This window comes from Dunckerocampus dactyliophorus, chromosome 6, assembly GCF_027744805.1.
Source record: "Dunckerocampus dactyliophorus isolate RoL2022-P2 chromosome 6, RoL_Ddac_1.1, whole genome shotgun sequence".
Lineage (NCBI taxonomy): Eukaryota > Metazoa > Chordata > Actinopteri > Syngnathiformes > Syngnathidae > Dunckerocampus > Dunckerocampus dactyliophorus.
Window position 1 is genome coordinate 27443428 of NC_072824.1, and position 25428 is coordinate 27468855.

The 25428-nt window shown below is 39.4% G+C and overlaps 1 protein-coding gene across 6 annotated transcripts in view; it reads left to right on the forward strand.

Moving 5' to 3' along the window:
* Positions 1 to 25428, forward strand: part of LOC129182357 (VPS10 domain-containing receptor SorCS1-like) — a 161899-nt gene that overhangs the window by 99287 nt on the left and 37184 nt on the right. For all 6 annotated transcript variants that reach the window (XR_008570630.1, XR_008570629.1, XM_054778357.1 and 3 more), the window contains exons 5-11: positions 947 to 1020; positions 8803 to 8867; positions 10965 to 11083; positions 11219 to 11308; positions 20555 to 20734; positions 22202 to 22348; positions 24639 to 24741. Coding sequence is in view for 4 of the 6 variants with exons in the window: in XM_054778357.1 (XP_054634332.1) it covers positions 947 to 1020; positions 8803 to 8867; positions 10965 to 11083; positions 11219 to 11308; positions 20555 to 20734; positions 22202 to 22348; positions 24639 to 24741 (778 nt within the window). In the remaining 2 variants the exon portion in view is untranslated. The remainder of the gene's footprint in view (positions 1 to 946; positions 1021 to 8802; positions 8868 to 10964; positions 11084 to 11218; positions 11309 to 20554; positions 20735 to 22201; positions 22349 to 24638; positions 24742 to 25428) is intronic.

Consider the following 25428-nt stretch of genomic DNA (forward strand, 5'->3'; position numbering starts at 1 on the left):
TTGTCCATGCTTGTTCGTGGCATATCATTGTGTTAGTAGAAAAGAACAACTTTGTCAACAAGGTCATTATACACAAAATACTTTCTTTACCAGATGAAAAAATTATCTGGAAAATATACATTATAATGCTCTGTGTAGTTTAAAAAAACCCCAACCAAAAACAGCTATCCGATGTAGCAATTAGTGGTATGATATGCAACCTTTCGGGAATTTGGAAAATGTGTTTAATGAATAGAATTATATGCGCATGTGTATGACAATATCCTTCCCACCATTCATCCATTTTCTTCTGCTTGTCCGGGTCCGATTCTCCGGGGCAGTTGTATAGGAATGACAACATGGACACTAATTGTTATCCTACTCCTTTTCAAAAAATTACTGTTGCTCTAAATCGTGCTTCTCAAATAGTGGGTTGGTGAACTGTCAGGAGGGGGGGGGACTGGGTGATCTGTCAGTATTAGTATGAAAACATGTATGCATTTGTCGTACTCAGCATGCAATTTGACACTGGAATACACTTGTAGCTTCACTGCGCTCCATTTTGTTGCAGTTCGCTGGTTTCAGTTTCGAGTTCTGTCTGTAAAGTACAGATAAATAAATAGATATTATCGGTTTCTCAATATTATTTCAAATCTGGGGGGCGCGAAAACATTTATGTCCCCTAGTGGGTGCATAACAGAAAATAACCAAGAACCACTGCTCAAAATGTACCAGTCCAGGGTATACCCTGCCTCTCGCCCAAAGTTAGCTGGAATAGGCTCCAGCATAGCGACCCTAGTGAGGATAAGCGGCATAGAAGATGCATGGATGGATGCTCTAAATGTAGTTTGTTTTGAGGACAGATGCCATATTTCATTGTATCAAGATGTTGACTCTAATTACTTTTTGTTGTCACTGCTGTCAAATGTGAATAAATACTCATTAGTGTTTGATTGTGTTGATGCAGCTCTACAGCTCAATGGAGTTTGGGAGGAGGTGGCAACTGGTGCATGAAAGAGTGGCTCCCAATCGTTTCTACTGGTAAGTACTGAGATTTGGACAGCAACGATTCAAATCAAACTCACTGAATTGCAGAGAATGGCTACACTTATGCTCTACACTATTATTGCTATTGAACTTTTGTACTATTGTGGCGCTTTTCTTGGCCACAGATCTTTCTTGGCTTGAATATTGTCTGGCTTGAGGTACATTGTTGAAAATAAACGAGTTAGGGCTGCTGTTAGCAAGCCAAGAGAATTACAACAATTGCCTATTCCTCGCAGAGAAGACAATCTCTCATCCCGGAGGAAGAGTCCCAGGAACCAGGGATGGGTTGCGTGAGGTGTGTCCAGTGGCATACCACCAAATTGTGGGCCTATAAACCCTAAACCCACTCCCACCACCTCCCACATATAGTACATATCAAACATTAATTATATTTTGGGGGGAGGTTACCCTGTAAAGGGCAATGTTTTAATCAGAAATAACTTTCTAGAAGATTGTAAAGGTGTATTTTTGCCATCAAGCTTGGAAGCATAGCTGGCTTTAGATTGGTATGACCCAGGAAATGAAAGAAAGAAACAGTGAATGGGGAAGGTAATAAAGTAGACACACATGGCAGAGGGAAGAAAGATGATAAATTGAAGGCCTAATGAAGTCGAGTGTAGAAGAGACGCAAAATAATATTACAACAACTGTGAAGATGAGTAGCAAACAACATAAAAAATGATATACACACATACAGTATGTTTACATGCATAAACAAATGCTTGAATTAATTCGGTTTGAAGCCACATTTTTAACTTTTGGCGACATATAAGACTTTCCCATTTGATAGTATTTGATAATAGACATAATGAGAGGGAATTAGCCATTCAAGACATAAATAAGACATAATATAGACTCACCCTTTAGCATACGGAGAGTTCATTGTTCCTGTTTTACTTCCGGTTTCTGGACAGTACTTCCTGTGATGCTATTGTTACCTCAGTGTAACATTACTGACACCTAGTGACATGTACATACAGTATTACTGTTAGTGCTAATGTCATTAGGACATTGCTGTATACTTTCAGGAGAGACTCTAGCGGTATGTGTTGTGCCTATGTTGAAATAGTTTGAACATTGGTCATTTCCAGTTCATTTCCAAAAATAAAATGTTTCATTTAAATGATATGAGAAGGAACGTTTTCTTAAATTACTATATTTATCACGTTTTTCATCATATTTTGGGCAGCTGTGCAGCCCTGCCTTTTGCACAAACACGGCCCTTTCTGCATCATCTGATCCTTATTTTATGACTTGAACAACACAGCTGTGTTAAGAAGCATTCTTGATGTCACAGTCATGCCGTTGTTCCTCTGTAAGGACACTGCATTCTTGAAGAGAAGTTTGGAGCATGAAACAGTCCTTATCAGGCTTTATAACTGTGTAACAAACAGACCGTCCTCTTGTTTTAGTTTTCTATTACCATCGGCCAAAATACAGGCAAAAATACCTTCAGAGCAATTATGCATCATCTAATTTGTTTCTCAGATCCTGGTACCTTGTTAGGCTCGTTTATCCATGAAATTATATCTATAAAAGAAAATTTTACCTTTTTTTTTACAGCAGACCTTGTTTCCATTTGGAAAAAAAATGTCAGTTATTTAAAAAAAAAATGTAAGGTCGCAGTGTCTTACTGACTTTTATTAATAAGTAATGAAACACGTCTCTTAAAATTAAATAAATATAGATATATATTTTTATTTTATTTTATTTTTTACCATGGCACCTCAACACAGGAGTATAATCCAAACTTCAGAGACCAAACTCAAAACTCAAACCAGCAAAATGCAACAAAATGCGTGAGTCGCAAAGCGTACAAGCGTAGTCATGGATCAAAATGGAATTTCACTGGTACAGTCGCCCCTTGCTACATCGCAGTTCGAACATCGCTAGCTGGCTCTATTTGTTCAAAAATTAAATAATTAATAAGGGATTGCTGTTTCATGGTTAACTATGTCCTATTATTACTATAAGAAATATTGAAAGACGAGTCATATGTAGTAGTTGTGGTCACTAGTCGCCAGTAAGGTATTGATGAGATATTACCTTAACTTGCACTGGATGCAGAGTCCAACATAACTTACTGACAAAAGTTATCCTCCCATTCCGTGTGGAAGTGGTATGTTTTTGGCTTCTTACTTTGTCCTTCTTCCCCACTCAGTTGCAAACCCTTTCGTAAGTTTAGAATAAATAAATTGGAGGGTAACTAGTTAGCTTGCTATGCTTAAAGTGGCAGCTGTCTCTTCTGTCGCTGCAGAGATCCCATTGCAATGCAGAGTTGTGCAATGTGGCGTAAACAAAGCCACCAGTGTCCATCATTTTACAAATGTACAGTACATGTATTTATGCCAGATGCATGTCAGACTGGCTGTCCTGTATATCAATCAAGTGACAAATGTCATAGTTAGGATGGAAGAAAGACTGACATATATCTTCCCTGTATATATAATGCCATGCGATCGAACCACATTACATTCACAATACTTCAACAACAAGGAGCTTTCCCAATGCTCAACAATGACAACTCCACCACCTGATCCATGCCACCTTATGCAGAAAATGGAAACATTCTACCCTGCGTCACAAACTTCATTCGTTCTTGAACAGGATATACAAGTGGAAAAGTTTGTATCTGCGAACAAATTTCCCCCATAAGAATCTGGATGACCTTTGGAAGCAGATGATGAGGGGTTAGCAGTAAAAGCAGTAGGTGTCAAGGGAGCTGTTTTTTTCAGGGACAAACAAAAGAAGCCCCTAAATAAAGCTCACAGGGTTGAGAGAGGAGCTGGCAGTCACTTGCTGTTGGCTGACAGTGTTAGTGGGCTGACATTGTGCTCATGCTTTCAGCTTTGGCGCTAATTATTGTTTTAGAATCTTACGGTGTAACTGGGTGAAATCCACCCCAACACAAAGGACAATTTTCGTATTTTTGTTTTGAGGATCCTGACAAAGGTTTTTGTTTACTTTTGACTTTTGAAAAAAATGACTTTAAAACACAATGAAGACTTTTTATGTTTTACTTTTAGGTAGAATGTAGTTGGTTACAGCACTGGACTCTCCATCGACGAGGAAGATGGACAAAGAGCTCAGAATGAAAGTACACAGTCTATACAGAAGTTGCCGTGCCCCTACAGAACGCGAATGTTAAGTTTATGTGAGAGTGAGAACAATGTATTTTATGTATGTCTGCCTTTTCCAGTATTTTCTATCAGTCATATGTAACTGTTGCGCAACTCTGATTGTGCTATGTGAGTGTGTGTGTGTCAAGAAGGCCTTCTATGAGAAGGCGAGTTAAGAGAGTTAATAGACTGAATCTAAATGTATAATAATGTTATCTCGCACAAAACACAATCAGATTGGACCTTTATTTTGGTAATAAATCAATTTAAGCAACAACAGCAACAACAACAAGAATCTGAGGAGCCGCTCGGGAGCTTTTCGTGGAGCCAAGACAAAAAAACAACAACTCTGATCCCTTAAAAGAGCCAAAATCCCATCACTACAGAATATACAAATTGAAAGAAATGATAAATCTTCACTCACTCATAGTATTTCAATTAACTTGCACTGTGATTGGCTACTTTGGCTATTCTCTTAAGGATTAAAAATCTTCAATCAATAGGTTATCATATTCACCTCTTTCTTTCTCGTTGCACACTGAAACCTTTTTATTTGGATACTGCCTGTCGAAACATTTTCTATTTCTATATCTTACCCATTTAACGTACCGACATTCATTCCAGTTCTTCCCTGCTCCACGTGCTTTCTGTCTTGGCTTCCCCTCTGATCCCCCAGTCTTTTTAATACATATTTAATGCTATAATGATGATATGCTATTCCATCTGTGAGCTTCCTTACAGTGGAGAGAAAATCAATGGCTTACCCCTCCTCATGATGTCAGAAAACATTTCCCTCCACCTTGTTGAGAAGATCCCTTGTGAAGCGCCTGAACATTTATTTCCTCCAGTAAACATCCCTCCGTCTATCCACCTTCTATGCCGCTTATCTTCACTAGGGTTGCGGGTATGCTGGAGCCTATCCCAGCTGACTTCGGGCGAGAGGCGGGGTACACCTTGAACTGGTCCCTTGAATCTGAAAAAAGCAAATTGTTTTACATGTCATCTATTATAAAAACAGACATGGAAACATTCAGTCACTTTCTCATGCCAATTTAGTCTAATTCTGAAAAACGTAATTTTTCAGTTACCATGAATGCAGCATTGATATCGCAATGTACTACCAGTAGCGTGTGGTGAGGTTCATGGCTGGTGAGGCACTGACTCCTTTTGGATTTTTTTTTAATGTTAGTACAGGTTGCTTATTAAGAGCATAACAATGAAAAAAGATAATAATTCACTTGTTTTAAAAAAATGCTTCTTAATCCTATTTATTTACTTTATATATTTTTTTATAAACTAAAAAAAACATTTGTGTTCTTACCTTTTATTTGCATATGAAGTACATGCATCTTATTCTTCTCCAGGAAAAGTTTGGCGACTTTGTTGTAAAAGACTGATCATCTCCTGGTGAGCTTGGATAATAAGCCTCCACCTTGCCTCGTTAGCCACATGCTCACAATCACAAACTGGCAGGTGCCATGATCCAACTCAGTGTGCACTCAGACGGTAGGCTGGGCTTGCGCATGAAGCTGAAAAGAAACGCTCGCGGCAGCCTCATCTTAGGTTTCTGTTTTTGATCAGGAAATGCGCAAAATCAGCAAATACACTTTTACTGAAGAAAATGAGAAAACGGTTGGAATCATGAGAAAATACATGTATAGTACAATTTAGTGGACAAATATTAATATTTATTTCATGTTACCAATATCTGTTTTATGACAAGTGTCACACGTCACTGTGTACCACATACTGTGGAACCTTGGTTAGCGTCATGGAATACATTCTTACCATAAGAAATAATGCCAGTTCAATGAACCGGTTAATTAATCTGAAAGCCAAAAATGTTAACGCAAAACACGTTTGTATGACACTCAGAAACAATTGGAAATGCATATACTGTACATCTGTGTAGGCTCTCAGTCGTACAGGAGTTGTCCATCGAGGAAAAGGCTTCTTGAGACGTCATCTGTACTTCTGTGAAGAAGGTGTCGGACGTTTCGCTCCTCATCCGAAGAGCTTCGTCAGCGAACTAATAAGTGCTGGTAGCTTAGGCCTTAAATACAGTAAGAGTGGGCGGAATTGGTGTGCCAACACCCTCCTACTATTGGTTCCTTACACTAAGCCTGGGCGGAGTAGTGGTATAATCCTATCCTGCTGTTAACACCTCCGATAAAAGGGAAGTGTCGCTCCCTGAATTGGGTATGAACGACTCTGATACTGGCTCGTTAGCATCTATTGTTCTGGCTCGGCCCTGGCTTCACCTCATTTGCAAGACTAAGAGCTGTGGGTTTTGGTCTCAGTAACCTGCTGAACACAGGGTCCAAATTAAACCTCAAACCACCATTCCGATTCAATGATGGGTTCTGTTGTTTGACAAAAATAGCTTCCTTTACTCCTCTTTCAAACCATCTGTTTTCTTTGGCCAAAATCTTTACCTCGCTGTCCTCAAAAGAGTGATTGGTAGCTTTAAGGTGTAGATGTACTGCTGATTGAGGACCACTAGAATTGACTAGAATCACTAGAATCAATGTGCATATACAGTAAATACAAGTAAATGATTAATTTAAAATGACTTTTACTTTCATTAAAGATGTGATTCTTGATTCCCCAAAGACACAATGTGGCAGCGGGATCCACCACCACCACCTTGTTTTGACATGAGTCGTTTCTTGAACTCTCACACCAATACTGTAACCTAAAATGGAGCTAAAGAAAGTTGTGAGCGGCAGCGTTTTGATATAGAAGGTGACAAACAAATTTTAATAATTAACTCGTGATAAAACAGGAAGACGGTGTCCGCGTGGTGTCTGGTTGCCGCATCGTGTCTTTGGGAACAGTAGTCGTCAGTGAAGGCAAAAGTAACCTTAAGTGTTCATGTAGCACTTGCATTTATCATTTATATGTATTTAGAATTGTTTTATGCACGTACAACTATTATTACAAAACTATAAAAATATGATTTGTGTTAACATTTTTGAGAGTCTTCCGCCGATGACGTCATGGACAAGCCGTAGTCTGGCATTCACATAAGAGCACATGCACACTTAGTCATCTTTGTATTTTATTATAATGTAAATGTACACATACAGTGATGATCGAAAAGCTAGACAGCAAGCTGTACACGCGCTACTCTGTTATAGCCATCTTTCATTTCAATCGTATCATCCGTTGAGAATTTATGGTTGCAGAAATGTGAGGGGGGTATCAAACAGTGAGGATTGAGTGTGAAAGCACGTCGTGAACAGAGCTCGCTTGGAACATGCCCAACAATGGCGGCACAGACGGACTTTCTGTTGTCAGATGTGTTCAAGTGGCGAGGGAAAGAGAAAATACAGTGAAGAAATGTGTTTTCTGGGTTTCAGTCACAGCATGGGGGCCATCCAGTGCAGACTGTCAAAACATAATTTCTTCAGTAATCACGGGACATGAGAGTGCCAGCAATACAATTTTTGAAAACTATATTGTTATAGAAAACAGATTTCATTATTAATCAATTCTTATACTATAGTGGAACCTCAGTTAGCGTATGTCCTTCATTTTCCGTTTAGCATACAATATGGCACGCATCTTGTCATGTTATTAGTGCACTGCGTGAGTCCAACTGTGTTCTTAATTTATTTTTATCACAAAACGTCCTTGTTAGTGTCCTATTAGCTTGCTAATACATGGAAACAGGAAGCGAAAGTCTGATTCGTCGCCCATCTATGATGTCATCAGCGACTAACTCTAATTCTTTGGTAACTAACACAGTTACACCACAAGTCTCAAACATTTTAAGGCAAACCATGTTTTTATAGTTTCACAATTATAGTTTTCCGTGCATGAAAAAATTGTAAATGCATATAAATTATGAATGAAAGAGATAAATGAACATTTACGGTTACGCTTACCTTCACCGATGACGTGATTGTTGCCAGAGACATGATGTGGCAGTGAGATGAACACAGACACCACCTTTGTGTTTTGCTGTGAGTTATTTCTGGAATTTAATAGTGTTTCTCACCTTTTTTTATCAAAATGCTTGAACTTGCAACTTTCTTTGGCTCCATTTTGGCTTATGTTGCAGGCATGATCAAAAGAAAAGCAGCGACTTGAGGTGAGAAACACTATTGATTTCAAGCAATAACTTATAGCAAAACACTTAAGGTGGTGTCTGTGTTCATCTCGCTGCCGCATCGTGTCTTTGGCAACAGTCATGTCTTCAGTGAAGGTAAAAATAACCTTAAATGCTCATTTATCCATTTCATTCATCATTTTTATGCATTTAGAATTGTTTTGTGCATGTTAAACTATAATTGTAAAACTATAGAAATGTGTTTTGTATTGAAACAAATTAACTGGATTTACATTGTTTCTTATGGGAAAAATTGATTTGATTTGAGCATGTTTCGGTTAGAGTGGGACTTTCTGGAAAAGATTAATGACGCTAACCAAGGTATCCACTGTATGCGTGTGCTTAATGTGCAAGACCGTTCCTGCACGTTTTCCGTTGCATAGAATGAGATGTTTCTTCCAGTACCGTACATCAGTTTTCATATATCGTCGTACTGTGACATTTTGGTTAATATTGGTAAAATTGTCACAATATCGTCATATCCCGAGTGACTCTGCAAGTCCCGCCCAAGTAAAATATGTATGCTGGTTGTCTGCGTTTCAGGTCAAAAATGGGTCTGGACAAGGAGCCGGGCTTGATTCACCTGGAAACTGCCATCTCTGAAGGACGTGAGTAATTGAATTCTGAATCCAGCGCACAATTTGCTTGTCTTTGTCTTGTATTGTTAGCTTTGTGCTGAAGTAGAGAGTAACAGGAAGTTATGGGTCATTTTTTTAAGGCTAATGCAAATGGACACGAAGAATGGATGAGTCTGAGGTTGCACAATGACAAAGGAGTAGGAAAGTAATGAATATATTAGAATGTTCTGAAAAGGACAGGATTCTGATTCAGCTCATCTCGGTAAAAAGAAATATGACTCATTTTTTCTGAATGACAAACATTGGTATATTTTGTGAGATGAATAAGTGTCAGACCTCAATACAGTAATCCCTCGCCACATCGCGCTTCGAATTTCGCAGCTTCACTCTGTCATGGTTTTTCAAAAGTGTATTAATGAATAAATGATCGCTGTTTCGTGGTTGAATACAGCCTGTTATTACACAATAAATATGCAAATTTTAGCAAATCTGACATTTTTTTTGCCTAAATTAAACATTTGGAGGCATACAAATGGCTTAATGAAGTAAAACAAAAAATATAAGGTATTCAGAAGACGCATTCAAAGACGTTGAGATGATATGTAGTATTATCACCCGACACCCGACTCGATCACCAGAACAACAGTCTTTTATTGCGGGTTTGAATGATCACAGCTCGACGTCACTTACTGTCCTTCCCATCGCACCGAAACACATTTACAGCAAAACACACGAGCATGATATCATCCATTCATCTTCTATGCCGCTTATCCTCAGTAGGGATATGCTGGAGCCTATCCCAGCTGACTTGTGTGAGAATTTCAGGGCACATATAGACAAACAACCATGGACAATTTAGAGTTGTCAATTAACCTAACATGCATGTTTTTTGGAATGTGGGAGGAAACCGGAGTACCCGGAGAAAACCCACGCACGAATATGCAAACTCCACACAGAGATGCCCAACGGAGATTCGAACTTAGATCTCATGACTGTGTGGCCAACATGCTAACCACAAGGCCACCGTGCAGCCCAGCATGATAACATGAACTCAATAATAATGCCCTTAAGGGTCATTACTGTACATTACACTGATTATCGCTATAATGTACAACAACACACACACAGGGGACCACCGCTATACGGAACAGGAACTCTCCCGACGCTAACATGTGTGAATCTATATCATGTCTTATTTATGTCTTACATTTATTATTTTCTCTTATTATGTCTACTATGTTGGGTCATTTGAGTGTAAAAGTGACTAATGAGGTGTTATTTCATGTCTGGAGGGCTCTAATAATGTTAAAAACGGTGTTAAGAAGGTCGTAAACATGTTTGTTTGCTCTAACTATGATAATATTTTTAAATAAGGAATCCTACTTTGCGGAAATGTACTTATCTTGGTTGGGTCTAGAACCGGTTAACCGCGATAAAAGAAGGAGTACTGTATTTAGGTTTTTTTTACCCATGATTTAGTGAAAATACTTGTCTTAACATGTCTACATTGGACTGATGATTACAGTCTGCAGCCTGTGACCACATTTAATTGATATAACAGTTTGACAAATTAGTAATCCGAGCAGTCAAATCCTTCATGATTTTATGTTGGGGATTTGCAATACCACAACAGAAAGCCTACTGTGAGTTATCTAAAGGTACAAAGTAATTGGTGTTTACCAGGTAGGCAGGTAAGACTGCAGGGAGCATCATGGGACAAGCCTTCAAAGGATCAGGCCTTTCTTTGACGCCAGCACAACATAGAAAGGCCAACTATCCAAGCCCATGCAGCAACATAGTTGTCAGATGTTACGGTCAGAGGGTAGACGTCACTGTGGATCATGTGCACATGGAGGGAGCCAACACGTTTGGCAGAGGCTAAAGTGGAGATTGACTCTCTCCCAGGACCGTGATTGAAGGCAAAGAAAGCAATTGGTCTCTGTCTTCCCCTCCAACTGGCTTCAAGATTAGGGAGACCACGTTTGTGACACCAGTAATATGGGAAGAGCAAAAAGGCTGCAGTGCTTTATGGAAAGGTTGCCTTTCTTCATTGGCCAATACCAAGACTGATACATTGGCTTGGACATGTGTGTGCGTGTGCGTGTGTGTGTGTGTGTGTGTGTGCAGAGGCACTGTATGTCACCTGCAAGCTGCAGAACTGCACAGATGCCAACAAGGTCAAACCATTCCCTGGCTACATCGACCCCAATTCTCTGGTGGTTCAAGATGAGTATGTGTTTGTCCAGGTGGGTGATTGTTAAGTTTGCTCAGTAAAAACATTTTAGAAGCATAAGAGGCAGAATTCCATAAATTTCTACTGTTAGATTTTAACACGTTTTTTTTCTGTATTTGTTTTATTTGTCTTGTCCATGCAATGGTAGGTTTCCACTGCAGGGAAGCCAATCTACTATGTGTCTGCAAAGAGAGATGTCTTTACTCCAATGAAACTGCCAAAGTACACTTTGCCCAAGGTAACCAATCCACTGTATGATTATTCAAAATTAAGTTGATGAAGATAATTGATCAATTATTCCCGGGACAAGTTCTGTGTCCAAATGTAATGCTCACATTGTTTTGACATGTTATTTTATCCTGCTTGTCACATCTGCATTGACAATTAACCATGCTTTATGCTACTGCCAGCAAAGCTCACAACAATGTATTACTGCTAGGAATGAGCCGGTTACGGGTAATGCATTTTTGCCGAGTATGAGCATGAAACGAGTACAGCGCATCATTATCCATAATCGTGATGAAGGAAAAGCCTCATTGGGTAGCTACTTATTTATTCACTCTTCACGCTCTGTCATTGGCCAGTCACACACAGCGACCACCCCCCCACAAAGACTCTCTACTGCCAGAGAGAGGAGTACGTGTGGCATTTGACAAAACAGAGTTGAAAACAGCTCTTGTCGCATTGGTCACTTCCTCGATTCAGGTTTTTTTTTTGTTTTTTTTTCCTTAGCTCAGCTTGTATCTCAAGTTACTTGGTAAACTTATTTTGTAACATACACGGTGCATTTGGCAAGACAGAGCTGTAAACGGCTCGTGTTTTTTTTTTTTGTCTGCTTGCTTCTAATCTGGCTGGTGATATAAAGTCAGTTGGAAAACTTTGCTCGTAGTACTGAACGTGGTGCTTTTGAGAAAAATACAGTGAACAAGGCTGACAGATTTTTTTCCCTGTCTGCCATCACTGGATGTTTGCATGAATCACCAACTTCTCACAGATCATTAAAATCATGAAATAATAAAGATCACTTACACACATACACAGTACACATATAGCTGAATAATAAACAATAAATATAGCAACTTCTGATCAATCCATATCGGTTTCAGACTTCAAATAATGTACCGATTTAAGCCCCACCCACACACACTTTCGGTTTATAGCCCGCCCATTCCTAGCACAGCGGTGGATACAGATAATTTAGATGGGTGAACAAATACATATAGAGATACAGATACAGATACAGGTAGTAGTGTACCTGCTCATCCCTAATTATGGCCTCAGCTGCATAATCTCTGCCTGATTACTATGATGATAAATGTGATGCATTGTTAAGGATTGTAGTCTTCTATGATATTTTCTGGAGGTAGGACCATTTCACTCAGAGAAAAAAATGATAACTTCTATCTTAACCTTAAACACTGAGCTTGAGAGGCTTGTTCAAAAACAGCATATCCAAAATAATGTTGGTCTCTGCATCTGCAAGATCTGCAGGTATATGGACGATCTTGGCATCAAAGTAAAGGAGAGATTGTGATGGTTAATGTGGATATAAACTGTACAAATCTTTGCATGAATGAAGATGCTTGTTCAGTGAGTTTTAGCGGTACAGGCATGATGTCTGTATCATTGGAAGGGCTACGTGGTAGCTTTCAAACGATGATTGGTTGTGGCATTTGTGTTGTATTTTATGAAATTATTTATCGTATATGCTGATCTCAACATTGCATGCTAGTTGTTGCCCATTTAAATGCTTGTGGTTTTCATTGTCTTCTGTTTTTCTAAAATTGGTGTGGTTGGGCTTTTAGCTGACGTTCTTCTAGTTACGTGAATGTATAGCATGTATACATTGATATTTTCAACTATGATTCATCAATTATTCAACTGCTCAACAACTGTTTTTGGGATTCAATTAATCGTTTTCTGATTTTAAAATGTGGATATGTCGATTTCATTCTCGCAAATTTGAATATTTTTAAATTTCCTCAGTCATCCATGAAAGCAGCCCTATTATCTTTTGTGTTTTAGGCAAAGCAAAATATTCACACACATCAGCTTTGACTTTGGAGAACAGTGAGCGACTTTTGTACCTCTTTTCTAATACCAAACCACGAACTGTGTTTGGTTCATATTGATTTGGTCCGTGTAGGGCAGGGGTCAGCCAACTTTACTATCAAAAGAGCCATTCTGCCCCCTCTGACACTCAATAAAAATAGTCTGGAGCCGCAAATGTAACACATTTGAGTCTTTTTTCAAATTTATACAACAGAATACAACAAACGGAAGTGCAGTTTGTGAAACCTTTTTGAGTCCTTTCCGTATTGTGTAAAATGAAAATAATAAAAAAAAAAACATAGCCCACTTTAATATAACAAAAAAGACATATAGTTGCAGTTTGGCATTTTAAAAAAACATAAATTGAGAAATGTTTCTTGATGGATCTGAATTACGTTGTTATGTTTTTTTTTTTTCTTCTTACAGTAAGATATGACTTTGTTCCTAATACAAGACTGTAGGCTCTCATTTGTGACCAATATTGGTGAATTATGTATTTGTTTTTGTATTTTGTTGCAAATGTGTTTGGCTATAGTGGCTAAAGGGAAACTAAAATCAACTGTACCAAATTTAATTATAAACCAAAACATGTTATTATTACCAAGACAAATAAAACTTGGCCTTGCTTTCACAGAGGTTGGCTGAGGTTGGATGCAGTCATTTTGAACTAATTACATGTAAAAGGTCCTGATGGTATGGAACAAAAATAAATCAAGTGGTAGACCGAAAAACATTTCACAGGCGCCGATTGGCTGTCCCTCAAGACACGGGACGATCCTCGGCCGAAATGAAGGTTGTTACCGGTGCCGAGTGCAGTCCAATAACCGTCATATGGCATCTGCGAGACAATGGTTTTAAGAACAAAAAATGTCTTCAAAAGCCTCGTCTCCTTCGACGCCACAAAAGTGCCCGTTTGGAATTTGCACGAGAGCACCAAACATGGGACATTGAAAGGTGAAAGAAAGTTTCATTCTTTAATGAGAAAAAATTTACCTTGACGTTCCTGATGACTTCCAAAGTTTCTGGCATGAGAAGAGAAGATCCCACCTGAGATTTTTCCTTTAATGTCACAATGGACATTCCGGTTGTGCAGGGGTGTCAAGCGGCAGCTGGCTTTGTGGAGATGTTGCAGGGGGAATCCCTCATAACTGGAGGCCCTTGTCTGTATGGTAATGACTGGGTTTTTCAAAAGGATAACGCTGCAGTTCACAATCCCGCCTGACCTTTGGACCATACTTCGTGTTCCCCTGATGTAAATCCAACGGAGAAAATTTGGGTATGGATGGCAAGGGAAGTTTACAAAAATGGACATCAATTCCAGACAGTGGATGCCCTCCGTGAAGCCATCTTGACCACCAGGAGCAACATTCCCACTAGCCTCCTGGAAACACTGGCATCAAGCATACCCAAACCAATTTTTGAGGTGATTAACAAGAATGGTGCAGCTACTCATCAATTTCCATTAACTTATTCCAAATGAAGATGGGTCAATCAACTTATCAAAACAGTCTTAATAAGGAAAATAAAATAAATAAACAATAATAAAGTTCAACAACTGTTCAGAAATAATATCAATAATATGTTCTATCTATTAAATATACATATATTTGTAGTTTTAGCTGAATGCCCTGTGATTACAGAAGAAAATGCAAAATCATTGAAGTATACTCGGCTATGATGCACTTGAGTTTAAGCTAGATGTCTGGCATATTTTTTGGTTTGTCAATGTTTGGAGTCGGTATCTGACCTGAATTCTTAAAATAGCGTGAAGACATGCCTCCGTGAGACAACTACTCTGTGATGCTTGAGAGAAAAGTTGCTCTCCCAGCTTTGTGCCTCCAAACATGCTGAGCTTTTTAGCAGCATGTAGCCAGAGTTGAGAAACGTGAGAACTATGCAGTGCCCAGACAGCAAAATTTAATAGTGTCTATATGTTGAACTCCATTTAAATAACCACAGCTGCCTTCTCCAAGTCAACCACCAACAGATTGCTGAAAATATCTTAGATCTTAGTTTTCTGTGCTTCAAAGTGAGTAAATTGCACCGTGAACTTGGTTCAGTTTTTCAGCAAAATGCATCCTTGGAAGCACCTGTGGCATTCAAAGCTCCCACTACAGCATACATGTCAGTGATTACACTTTCTTCACTGCACACACCAGTTAGTGCTAGTACCGAGGCGGCTTAATGTCATTCACACAATTTGACACTTCTTCCAATATCTGCCTCCCTGCGGTTGCGCCGTGCATTGCTTTTCATGGATGAAGATTGACAGCTGAGCAGTATCTATTATGTCGCCGCTTTCATTCACAGCAAATATATTTTCTCCTTTTCCATTAGCTGATTTTGTAGATTGGTGACAAGCTCACACATCCGGTCAGCGGCTGCTTTTCTGCTGTGGCTTACATTTGAAAACGCTTTTTGTCTGGACAGACAAACTGACATACTTTAATCATGGAGTCTTTCACACACTCTGTGAATGGCCTGTCTGACTTAGCTTTTTGTTTTGGCACAATAAAGACTTCACCACATGTGTATTTAAGAGTGGAAATGGTTGTTACCCTTACGTCAAAGAAGAAATAACCCACAAGAATCACTGAAATAGCTGGAAAGTACCAAAAGTGATCATAAAAAAAATGAATGGATGGAACTGAGGCATTACTTTTGAATTGTGGTAGAAGAACACCTCTTATAAAAAATGAAAGTAGCATAGACAAAAATGATGGTACCCTTTCCTCTACTATTTCTTATTCTGTGTCATTTTGCATCCACTAAACCCTCCCACTTTCTCAACTGATTCAAACCCATCCAACGTCAGGTCCACACAAACACGGATATTTTCAAGAACGCACATTTGCTCTTCTGCGGTGTCAAAAAAAAAAACTTAATCCACACAGTGGCGTTTTAAAACAATCTCTGTCCACACAAAAACATTCAGAGGCTGTCATGAGCATGCCAAAGTATCGCAACCATGGACTATTAAGACAATTTTAGCCAATCAGAAGCATCGATGACGTCATTTCCATAGACGGCAGAAAAACAAACAACATGGCGATTCACAGGAGAACATACGTGTGGACTACTAGCGAGTTAGAGTTACTTTTCAGTATTTCAAATTGTCAATTTATTGAATATAAAACCGAAAATGTATGAAAAATACAGTATGTTTTATTAAAATGTAGCAGATGTTGATTATCAAGCCCATGCTTAATGTTATCGGTCAAGACAGAACAGTTGTCCCACTAGCTAGAGGTCCGATTGGGTCTTGTTCCAAGTTGTTATTGTTGCCGAGAGCGTCGTGGCAGTTTTAGTCTTGGAGAGCAAAACAGCAGCAGTAGCATCCTCCGAAATGCAATGTTTGCCATTGCACACTTTAAATTATACTCAAGCGTGGACATGACGGCACATCATTGTTATGTCATCAGTTGGCCACAAGCCAAAAGCTCCGTCTTCTCCGTCCACACACATCCGCTGAAGCTGCACGCTGAAGTTTTCCAAAATCTTCACCCTGGCCAGAGTTTTCCAAAAGCTCAGTTTTTAAGGACAAAAACATACATTTGCGTGTGAAACGAAAGGTCAAAACACATAGAAAAAAATGCGTTTTTAAAAACATATGACATAGCCTCAGTCAGGACATGTCGAGCTGTCTATCAGGACTTTTCCACATTTACTGTAATTTCCTATTTTCTATTACAATTTTTAACATATAACAACATATTTCCTATTCCTGTTTCATATTACAACACATTTCAACAATCATTCTCCATTTTTACATTGCAACATTTCCACATTTCTCAATCGTTTCAGACCATCCCAACGTCAGAATGTCCAGCTTATTTAGGACATGTAGGCCGTCTATCAGGAGTTTCCTAAAAATGTCCACATTTTCCAGAATTCATTCTTTTTTGGTCATTGTTCCCATTGAAAATGAAGGGCCAATTTCAATGCCACCTCCTGTTGGTGGAAATTCACTTGATGGTGGCTGGTTCATTCATCCTCAGGAGGTGAATAGATTTCAGTATATTTCTAGGGTATTTCAACATTCATTCGACATTTCAGTTCAGCTTCAGCATTTCAACATTCACACGCAATCTCGCGTGTGAATTATGGTCGGCCATTATTCTCATGTTCCACGTTCATGTACAAATGCCTTTAATATATTTACCGCAACTACACTACAGCGATACAAATTCAGTGAGAAGGTTTGGGTAGCAACACTGAAAAACTCGACATGTCATATGATTTCTATTTTTGTGTCTGGTGTGAAGGACAGGAAAGATGAAATAAAAAATAATAAAGATTGTGACTGCAATGATCAAATGGCCGCTTGTCCCTCAGCCAAAATGTCATGTTAATAAGCAGCATAATCAACAATGAGTGGAGAGAGGGAGCAGTAGGCAGTAGTACAAGTAGTAGTGATGTGTTGCTTGCGAACGAAACGGTTCTCAGAGCAGACTCTTCGGGGATACAAAGATGCTTTTTTTTTCTGTTCAAGCCTCGTAATTGGTCAACTGCATGAAAGTACGCCGTAAAATTTTGACACATTTTAATTACATTGATAATGCAAAGGAAAAATGTAGAGCATGCAGGAATTATTAAAATTTCACATTTCAAATCCTGCTCTACAAATAACCTGCACAGGAGAACCGTAGCACTCCATGTCGAGTATAATATGCCAATGGGGTTGCACTTGCACAATAATTCAAGCACAAAAAGGAATAGGAATAAGCAAATCTGATATAATCACACCTTCGCTCCATGTCTAAGCAATTACTGATAGTCTGTTCTCTTCTTGTGTTAACATCATAACACCTAGAATAACTTATGTGTTTACCATTTTTCTAAGGGGAAAAGAAAATAATGAAGCATGTAAGTATGTAGAGAGCTTATTTAATAATGAAAAAATAAATACAGCAGTGAATACTGACAGAGCCATTGTGTTATGAATGAATACATACATATATAATGAATACTCACTTATTAAATAATAATGAATGAATGCATGCAGGAATAAGTCGTATCACACTATTGTTCTCAGCATTCTGTTTTCACCTTGTACCTTTTAAATAACATATGTTTGAACTGGTTCCTGAAGTAGTTCATATTACATTGCTTGAGTTCTTTATTCAGCCTGTTTCATCGTTTTATTCCATATATTGATATGCTAAAAGTAATGTGTAGGCATACCCACACATTCGCAAATCAGCATCTGTGACCCTGAAAATTGCATTTTTTTTTAATCTGTAGGAAAACCTGCCCATTAGTGCTTTTTCTCTCCAAAAATAGGCAGTGTTTTGTGTGTGTGCAGAAAACCTTATGGAGTCTTATTGAGTCAATGTTGGTAATAATTTATGAATACGTTGTAATAAAGCATAAAATGTCAGCATAATACATAAGCACATGACACAGTATATGTTGGTACATGTTTTAAAGTACATGTACATGTACAAAGTACATGTTGGTGTAAGGTTTGAATGGCTGACTGCCGTGGTGTATACCTTGTACTTCCTGCTGGGGGCGCCACATACACAGGAAAGGAGCACAAGCTGCACATCTCTCATTCAACTGCAACTCTCATTCAACTCTCATTGAACGTGATTTTTAAAGTTGTATTTACGCCCTACGATGCCGCCCAAATGTCTTGCGCCTGCTCAGGATTTTGCCAAGAAACCTAAGCGCCAAAAAAGGGTGAACTGGCGTAAATTCACATCACGCCTGACAATTATCCAAAAGGCGCTTCTGGAGATGAAAAACCTCAACGCATGCTGGAAGAAACTGTGGCCAGAGTGTGTCAAGGACTACAGGATCTTATCACTGGAGGAAATTCATCACGCGGCTGTCAACAAGGCGGTGAGATTGGCACACACACTTGGCGGTGAAGGCTTTGATGACATCACTCAAAAGCAAGCCAATGACTTCATCGATGCACACTCTCAAACCCTGGCAGACGAGGATTTACAGTGGTAGACAAAGTCTGCCAGTGAAGAGGAGGAGGAAGGTCCATCAGTGGAAAGGCTTGTCTGAACTTGTGAGAGGAGCTACGTATTTATAAGGAAAGGCTGAAGCTTGGGACCTCAAAATGGTTCGTTCTACAATTGGTAAACACAATTAATTCCGCCGCAATGACACATAAAACCATTCTCAAAACACTGGAAAAGCAACGGCAGCTGCTGCCAATAATCACGTTCCTGAAGGGAGCCAGGAAAACATCTGACCGCCAACGTAATCTGAAGATGCAGGACCCTCCTGAAGAGGAAGTTGTTGTAGTTGCTGTAAATTGTCTTCATCATTCATTATCATTCATTAGTACCTTTTTGGGGAGATCTCACGAGATTAAAACGTAACAAGATTTTTTTTTCTGGTATTTGGGGACTTAAAAGTGAAAGCACGTGTTGATCTGTAGTTTGTGTTCTCACTGAGCAGCAGCGGGTGCTCCTGAGACATCCGCCCCGCCCCAAAGCAGTCACAAGCATCAGTGCACTGTCAGCTCCCGCTGCACACTAAGAGCATAGTGGAGCTTCACGCATCCACGAATCACGCATGCGTGAGGTGCGATCCCACCGGGGTGGATCACCTCTTTTTGTTTCTTAATCTTATTGTTGTTAAATCTTAATTACTTACTCAGCACACTCAAGCCTCATTTGGCCACAGTCACCTGCCTGTCAGTGTGTCAGAATGTGTGATGGGAGAATGATGTGTGATAAGTATCCTAACTACAAGATAGGAGGTAGAGGCTGGAGGCGAGTCCGCATGTAATTATTACGCTGTCTAGACATGGAGAGGTGCTGGCCAAGGTAAAATATTATAATTTTCAATAATTTTATGAAGTGATGGCCAGTTTTAAATGAACAAACTAAGAAAGTAAGAAGTTTATTTGTAGTTCTAAACAAAATTAAGGTGTTTTTACTTAGTTTTTTGTCTCTTCTAAAAGGTTATGCTTTTTTTCCAACAACATCTCTTACAACATCATATGCAAATAATATGCAAATTACCCAATGACATCATCTAGCAACTTCTAGGACAGCCAACAGCTACTTTTCTTACTGAGGAGTTGGCGACAGTGCACAGTGCAGCAGAGGCCTATCAGACTGTGATCTGTAGCGCCGCTGCGCACAGTAGTTCAAAGGAGAATATCACCATCAAGCTAGCAGGAGGTTTTGGAAGGGCATGAGCAAGCCCCAAAAAAGACATTTTATGGGCATTTTTATTACTCGCCATTCACGGGTAGTCTCCGAACATAACGCCCACGCATGTCTACATATCTACGCATATGTGATTGTACCTGTACAGTATATTTACAATGACTGGAACAATAGAAAGGGCCAATGTCAACAGCTCGATTTTATTAGTTTCACAATTTTTGGTATAATATAATCAAAATAATATGTATAAAACTGAAGGAGGATGACTGTTACTGCCTGTGTCTTTCTTGCAGGACCTGCATGTGATCAGTACGGATGAAAATCGTGTTGTGGCTGCTGTGCAGGAGTGGAACCAGAATGAAACCTATAATTTGTATGTGTCAGACACATCAGGAGTTTATTACACTCTGGCACTGGAGAATGTTGTCAGTAGCATGGGCCCTGAAGGAAATATGATGGTTGATCTATATGAGGTAAGCAGCGCATATGTCATGATCCCTTTAATTGTGCCTTAGAGTGCTATCATGTTCCTCTTATTTCAGCCGTTTGTTTTTTTTGGCCGGCACGTAGAGGAAGTAGGGTATCAGAGGGGTTGCAAGTGTGTCGTACTTATGGAGCAAGTGATTTGTGACACTCACGTGCTTGCCGCTCGCCCTTCGTTGGTAGCTTTTAGATGGTGAGTCGCCCGCCGCAGGAGGAGCCGCTGCTGTGGCCGGGCAGTGTACACAATGTACTTTTAAACTTGCGACACATGCACTCCTCCTCTGCCCCGCCCTTGTGACCTGGCTGCATGCACGGTTTTCCTGCATGCACGCAGAAAAAACAATTTGCATTTTCTTCTACGGCTTTGTGTGCTGTCTGTGGGGTTGAAAATGTCCGTGTCGCTTGCGATTTTCCCCATTTTTGTTCTTAGCCAGCGCGTAGGAGCACGTACGTGCACGTAACGCCTCCATTAACTACAGCGTCCCACAGCAGTATTGGAACAGTTAGGCCAATTTATTTATTTTTAATGTAGACTGAAAACATTTGGGTTTGAAATCAAATGATGACTATAAGACCAGTGAGCAATATTTCACCTTTTATTTCCATGTATTTACAACTTAGAGGATAGAACTTTATTTTTATGTGAGCAAAAGTATTGGAACATGTGACTGACAGGTGTGCTTTGTTGCCCAGGTGCGTCCTCTTACATTGCATTTTCAATCAGTCAGTTTCAGATTGTGTAGGATAGGTTTTGCCTGTGTAGACTGCATTTAGAGGTGAAAACAACATGAAAACCAGAGAGCTGTCGTTGGGTGAAAAAAAAGCAATTGTGAGTCTGAGAGAAGGTGAATAATCAATCAGAACCATTGCACAAACATTGGTAATAGATAGTACAACCATTTGGAATGTCCTGTACAAGAAAAAAACCACTGGTGTACTAAGTAACAGATGTAGAACAGGTAGACCAAGGAAAACATCAGCAGGCGATGACAGACATGTTGTGAGAGCTCTTGTCTGTCTTTGGTCCTGGCTAAGGAATCAAATCTACTGTTGATTGGGGTCACCATCTGAAACATAGGATATGCTAAATTCTTCCTCCGAGGCAGATTGAAATGTGTGCCACTTGTAAATTGGAGGTTCAACTGCCTCGGAATCACTTCAGTATCCATGAGCGGCTCTTTGGGGCCTTCAGCAAGAAGTCTGATTCATTTACAGCATTGGTTATTTGCAAATCCCTAGATAGTCGATCATTTCCGACTCAGTGTTTTTAATGCTGTATTTGGATTTGTTTGGAGTACAAAAGGAATGAGCAGGTGTGCTTGCATTTCCTCGGCACTTGTGATTTTTATTTCAGTGTAATTGCATTCATTTTCACAAGTGTCACTGTGAGTGACATCACACAAGTTCAGTCTACACTTTTGCCTCAAATGTGATCTGCTTGTCTTTTGATTTTACAGGTGGCAGGAATAAAAGGGATGTTCTTAGCCAACAAAAAGACGGATAAGCAAGTGAAGACATATATCACCTACAACAGAGGCAGAGACTGGCGGTTACTGCAGGCCCCAAACAAAGACCTGAGAGGCAATAGCATACACTGCATGCTTGTGAGTGCATTTGTATTTTTTTCATGTCAAACAGAGACACAAGCTGACTGATCCTGCAACAATGAGAGGTGACGCTCAAAAAGCATCATGTGTGTTCTCAAGCAGCTCACTTGAAAGGTCAGCCATAATGACTCAGTCCAATAAGATGACCTCTCCTTAAAGACGTTTAGAGGGAACAAGGCGTCACACAGAAATGCAACAACCTTTGTTTTACCTATTTCTTCCTGAAAGTCTGGGACATATTGGAGGGCTGTTTGGCAGTTCATTGAATCTCCCTAAATGGAAAATATGTCTGATTTTGAAGCTATACAGTGGAACCTTGGTTAGCATCATTAATCCAGAAGGTCTGGCTCAAACTGAAACGTCCTCTTATCGAATCAATGTTTCCCATAAGAAATAATGTAAGTCAAATTAATCCGTTCCAGACACCCGAAAAAAGTTAATCCAAAACACTTTTTTGAATTTTACAATTACAGTCGTGTACACACAGAAAACCATTCTAAACCATATAAACGAGGAATGAAAAAGATACAGTTTTAAATTTGAACATCATTTTTACCTTGATGGAAGACATGATTGCTGACAAAGACAGCTACGAGGCAGCTAGAGCCACACGGACACCACCTTTGTGGTCTGCTGTGAGTTATTTCTTGAATTCAGTAGTGTTTCTCACCTTCATCAAAACGCTGGCACTTGCGACTTTCAGTGGCCCCAATGCGGGTTATTTTGCAGTCGTGATGTTGTACTTTCTGTACTTTCCTAAAGGGACAGGATTCATTTGTATGCCTCATGGGCATGTAACTGGTCTGTGGGGTTTACAATTCTTGTTGGTTGACAGGGGATCGAATACTTATTTCCAATCCAATAATGATTTTCCCCACTGTAGCTTTATACACACACAAATATTTGTTTTCTTCAATCTGCCATTTTGTAGCATGGTGTTGCGGACGACTTATTTGCTACGCTTCTGCCTTCGCTCCCAGGTTAGTTGATGGTGAAGTCTATTCTACTGGAGTCTATGGAATGAGGCAATTACAAGAAAGAATTGTATACCATTTATTACAAATATATCTGGAGATCAAACAGCGAGTACCAAGTGGCTCAAGCTGAAAGGTCTAACTTAGTGCAAGGCTGACTTCTTGCTTATACCCTCTACAACTCCCCCCTCCCCTCACTAGGGACTTTCCATAACTTGGGACCCAAAGAGGATGTCTTTACCGTTTAATTGTTTCAGATGAAATTCTCCACAATCTCCTAAAGGTCAAAGGACCACTTTGGAAAATTAATTAAACCAATTTCACCTTCCCCTTGCGTATCTCCAGTTATGAGAAAGAAAAAGACTCTCACACCAAATTAGATTTACAAAATGTATTGAAGAATAAGCCAGACATAATAATTGAAAAATAAGTCAGACAGGATATCTCGCAATCTTACAGAGCCCTGGACCCCGTTTCATTCACCTGTGCCCATCTTCTGGCCGATTGAAAGAGAGTCTCGATCGATTGTCCCATCTGTCATTTTTATACTTGCTTTGCTCAGACCATTGGCTCCAGTCTCTCCAAAGATAACTTTCTCCTGGATTCCTTGACGAAGCTTGTGACGCCAGCAGATGATAGCCGGCTCCTTCGCTGACCCCATAACACTTACTGTAGTTGTTGACATAGACAACATTCTTTTCTTCAGCCTAAGTCAAGGTAGTTTTGTCTACCTTACCAGTTTTTCTGTTTAACCTTTGGCTCACTCAAACAGATGTTAATCTACTCAGCTAATTATTTAATAAGGCATTATTTCTATAAACTACTTGGAATCATTCACTAAGTTATTAGATTAATTGATTAAACAGTTCTCAACAATGATTCAATCAGTAGACATCAGTGCAAACAGTTATTCTAAAATCTACATGTAATAATTGTTTACCCACTCAGTAAATTAATTTTTGCCTACAACCCCCCCTTTGTGGGCCACAATGGTTTGCCTTCTACCACATTATACATTAATTTGTCAGGAAATGTCAGCGTTTTAATAAACCCCTAAACAGCCTGTCACCGAATGGCCTGCCCCACTGGCATTTTGCTGGGTGATAATGAGAATTGTGTTGTTAAAGGTTAACCAAATCACAACAAATGGTAAGTCCGCCAATAGGGATATGGCATATGTGATAAATCATATGGCATGGGATAGTTGTACATCCAAGCTGTTGCAATAGCAGAGTTGTTGTGCATTTCTTTTGGTAGGGCTCGATGTTTTGATCATTGAGACTGAGATTATTATTGTTTGTTTGTTTACGCAGCCATATTGTTCCTTACATCTTCATCTTCACGTTTCTGCAAATCCCTACACATCTGGAAACATAGCGAGTAGAGACTCTGCGCCCGGAATCATTGTGGCATCAGGTGAGTTATTTATATTTGATATATTTTATTGATACATTTTATTCCTATTTTTCTGTTATTTCCTTTTCTACAATCAAGAGAACATAAAGCCACATATGCCACAATTACTGTCATTTCCGGTGTATAAATGCACTGGTGTTCAAGCCGCACCCACAAAATTTTGAAAGAAAAACAGATTTGTACATATATAAACCGCACATGTCATAAGAAGACATTGTTTGTGAGGACCAGGCAGCTCTTTATTTGACAGGAGCCAATCATGAGCTATAACTCACAATGAGGCTGTCAACCCATTGGAAATTGCAGGAGGTTATTACTCAATATAACAGTCTGACTCACTGTGTCATTTTAGACAGAAGGCTAAAATCATCACACAGCAACTTAACATTCAAAAGGTAGCTAAGAAATTAAGTACCAATACGAGTTTAAAATAAAAAAAACAGCAATTTTAACTCCTTCCCATAATGCATTATTCCCAGCAGAGCAGTTCATTGACCAATGGCTGCCATGGCTACTCAGCAGACATTGGTGCCGGGCCACCAGCGGGAGCTCACGAGTTAAGGAGCTCCCTCTGATGGCAGCCATGGCAGTTCTGCTGGGAATAATACATTATAGGAAGAAGTTTTTTTTTTTTTTTTAAATGTTAAACTCGTATTGGTACTTGTCTTGTATATACTTATATATTAG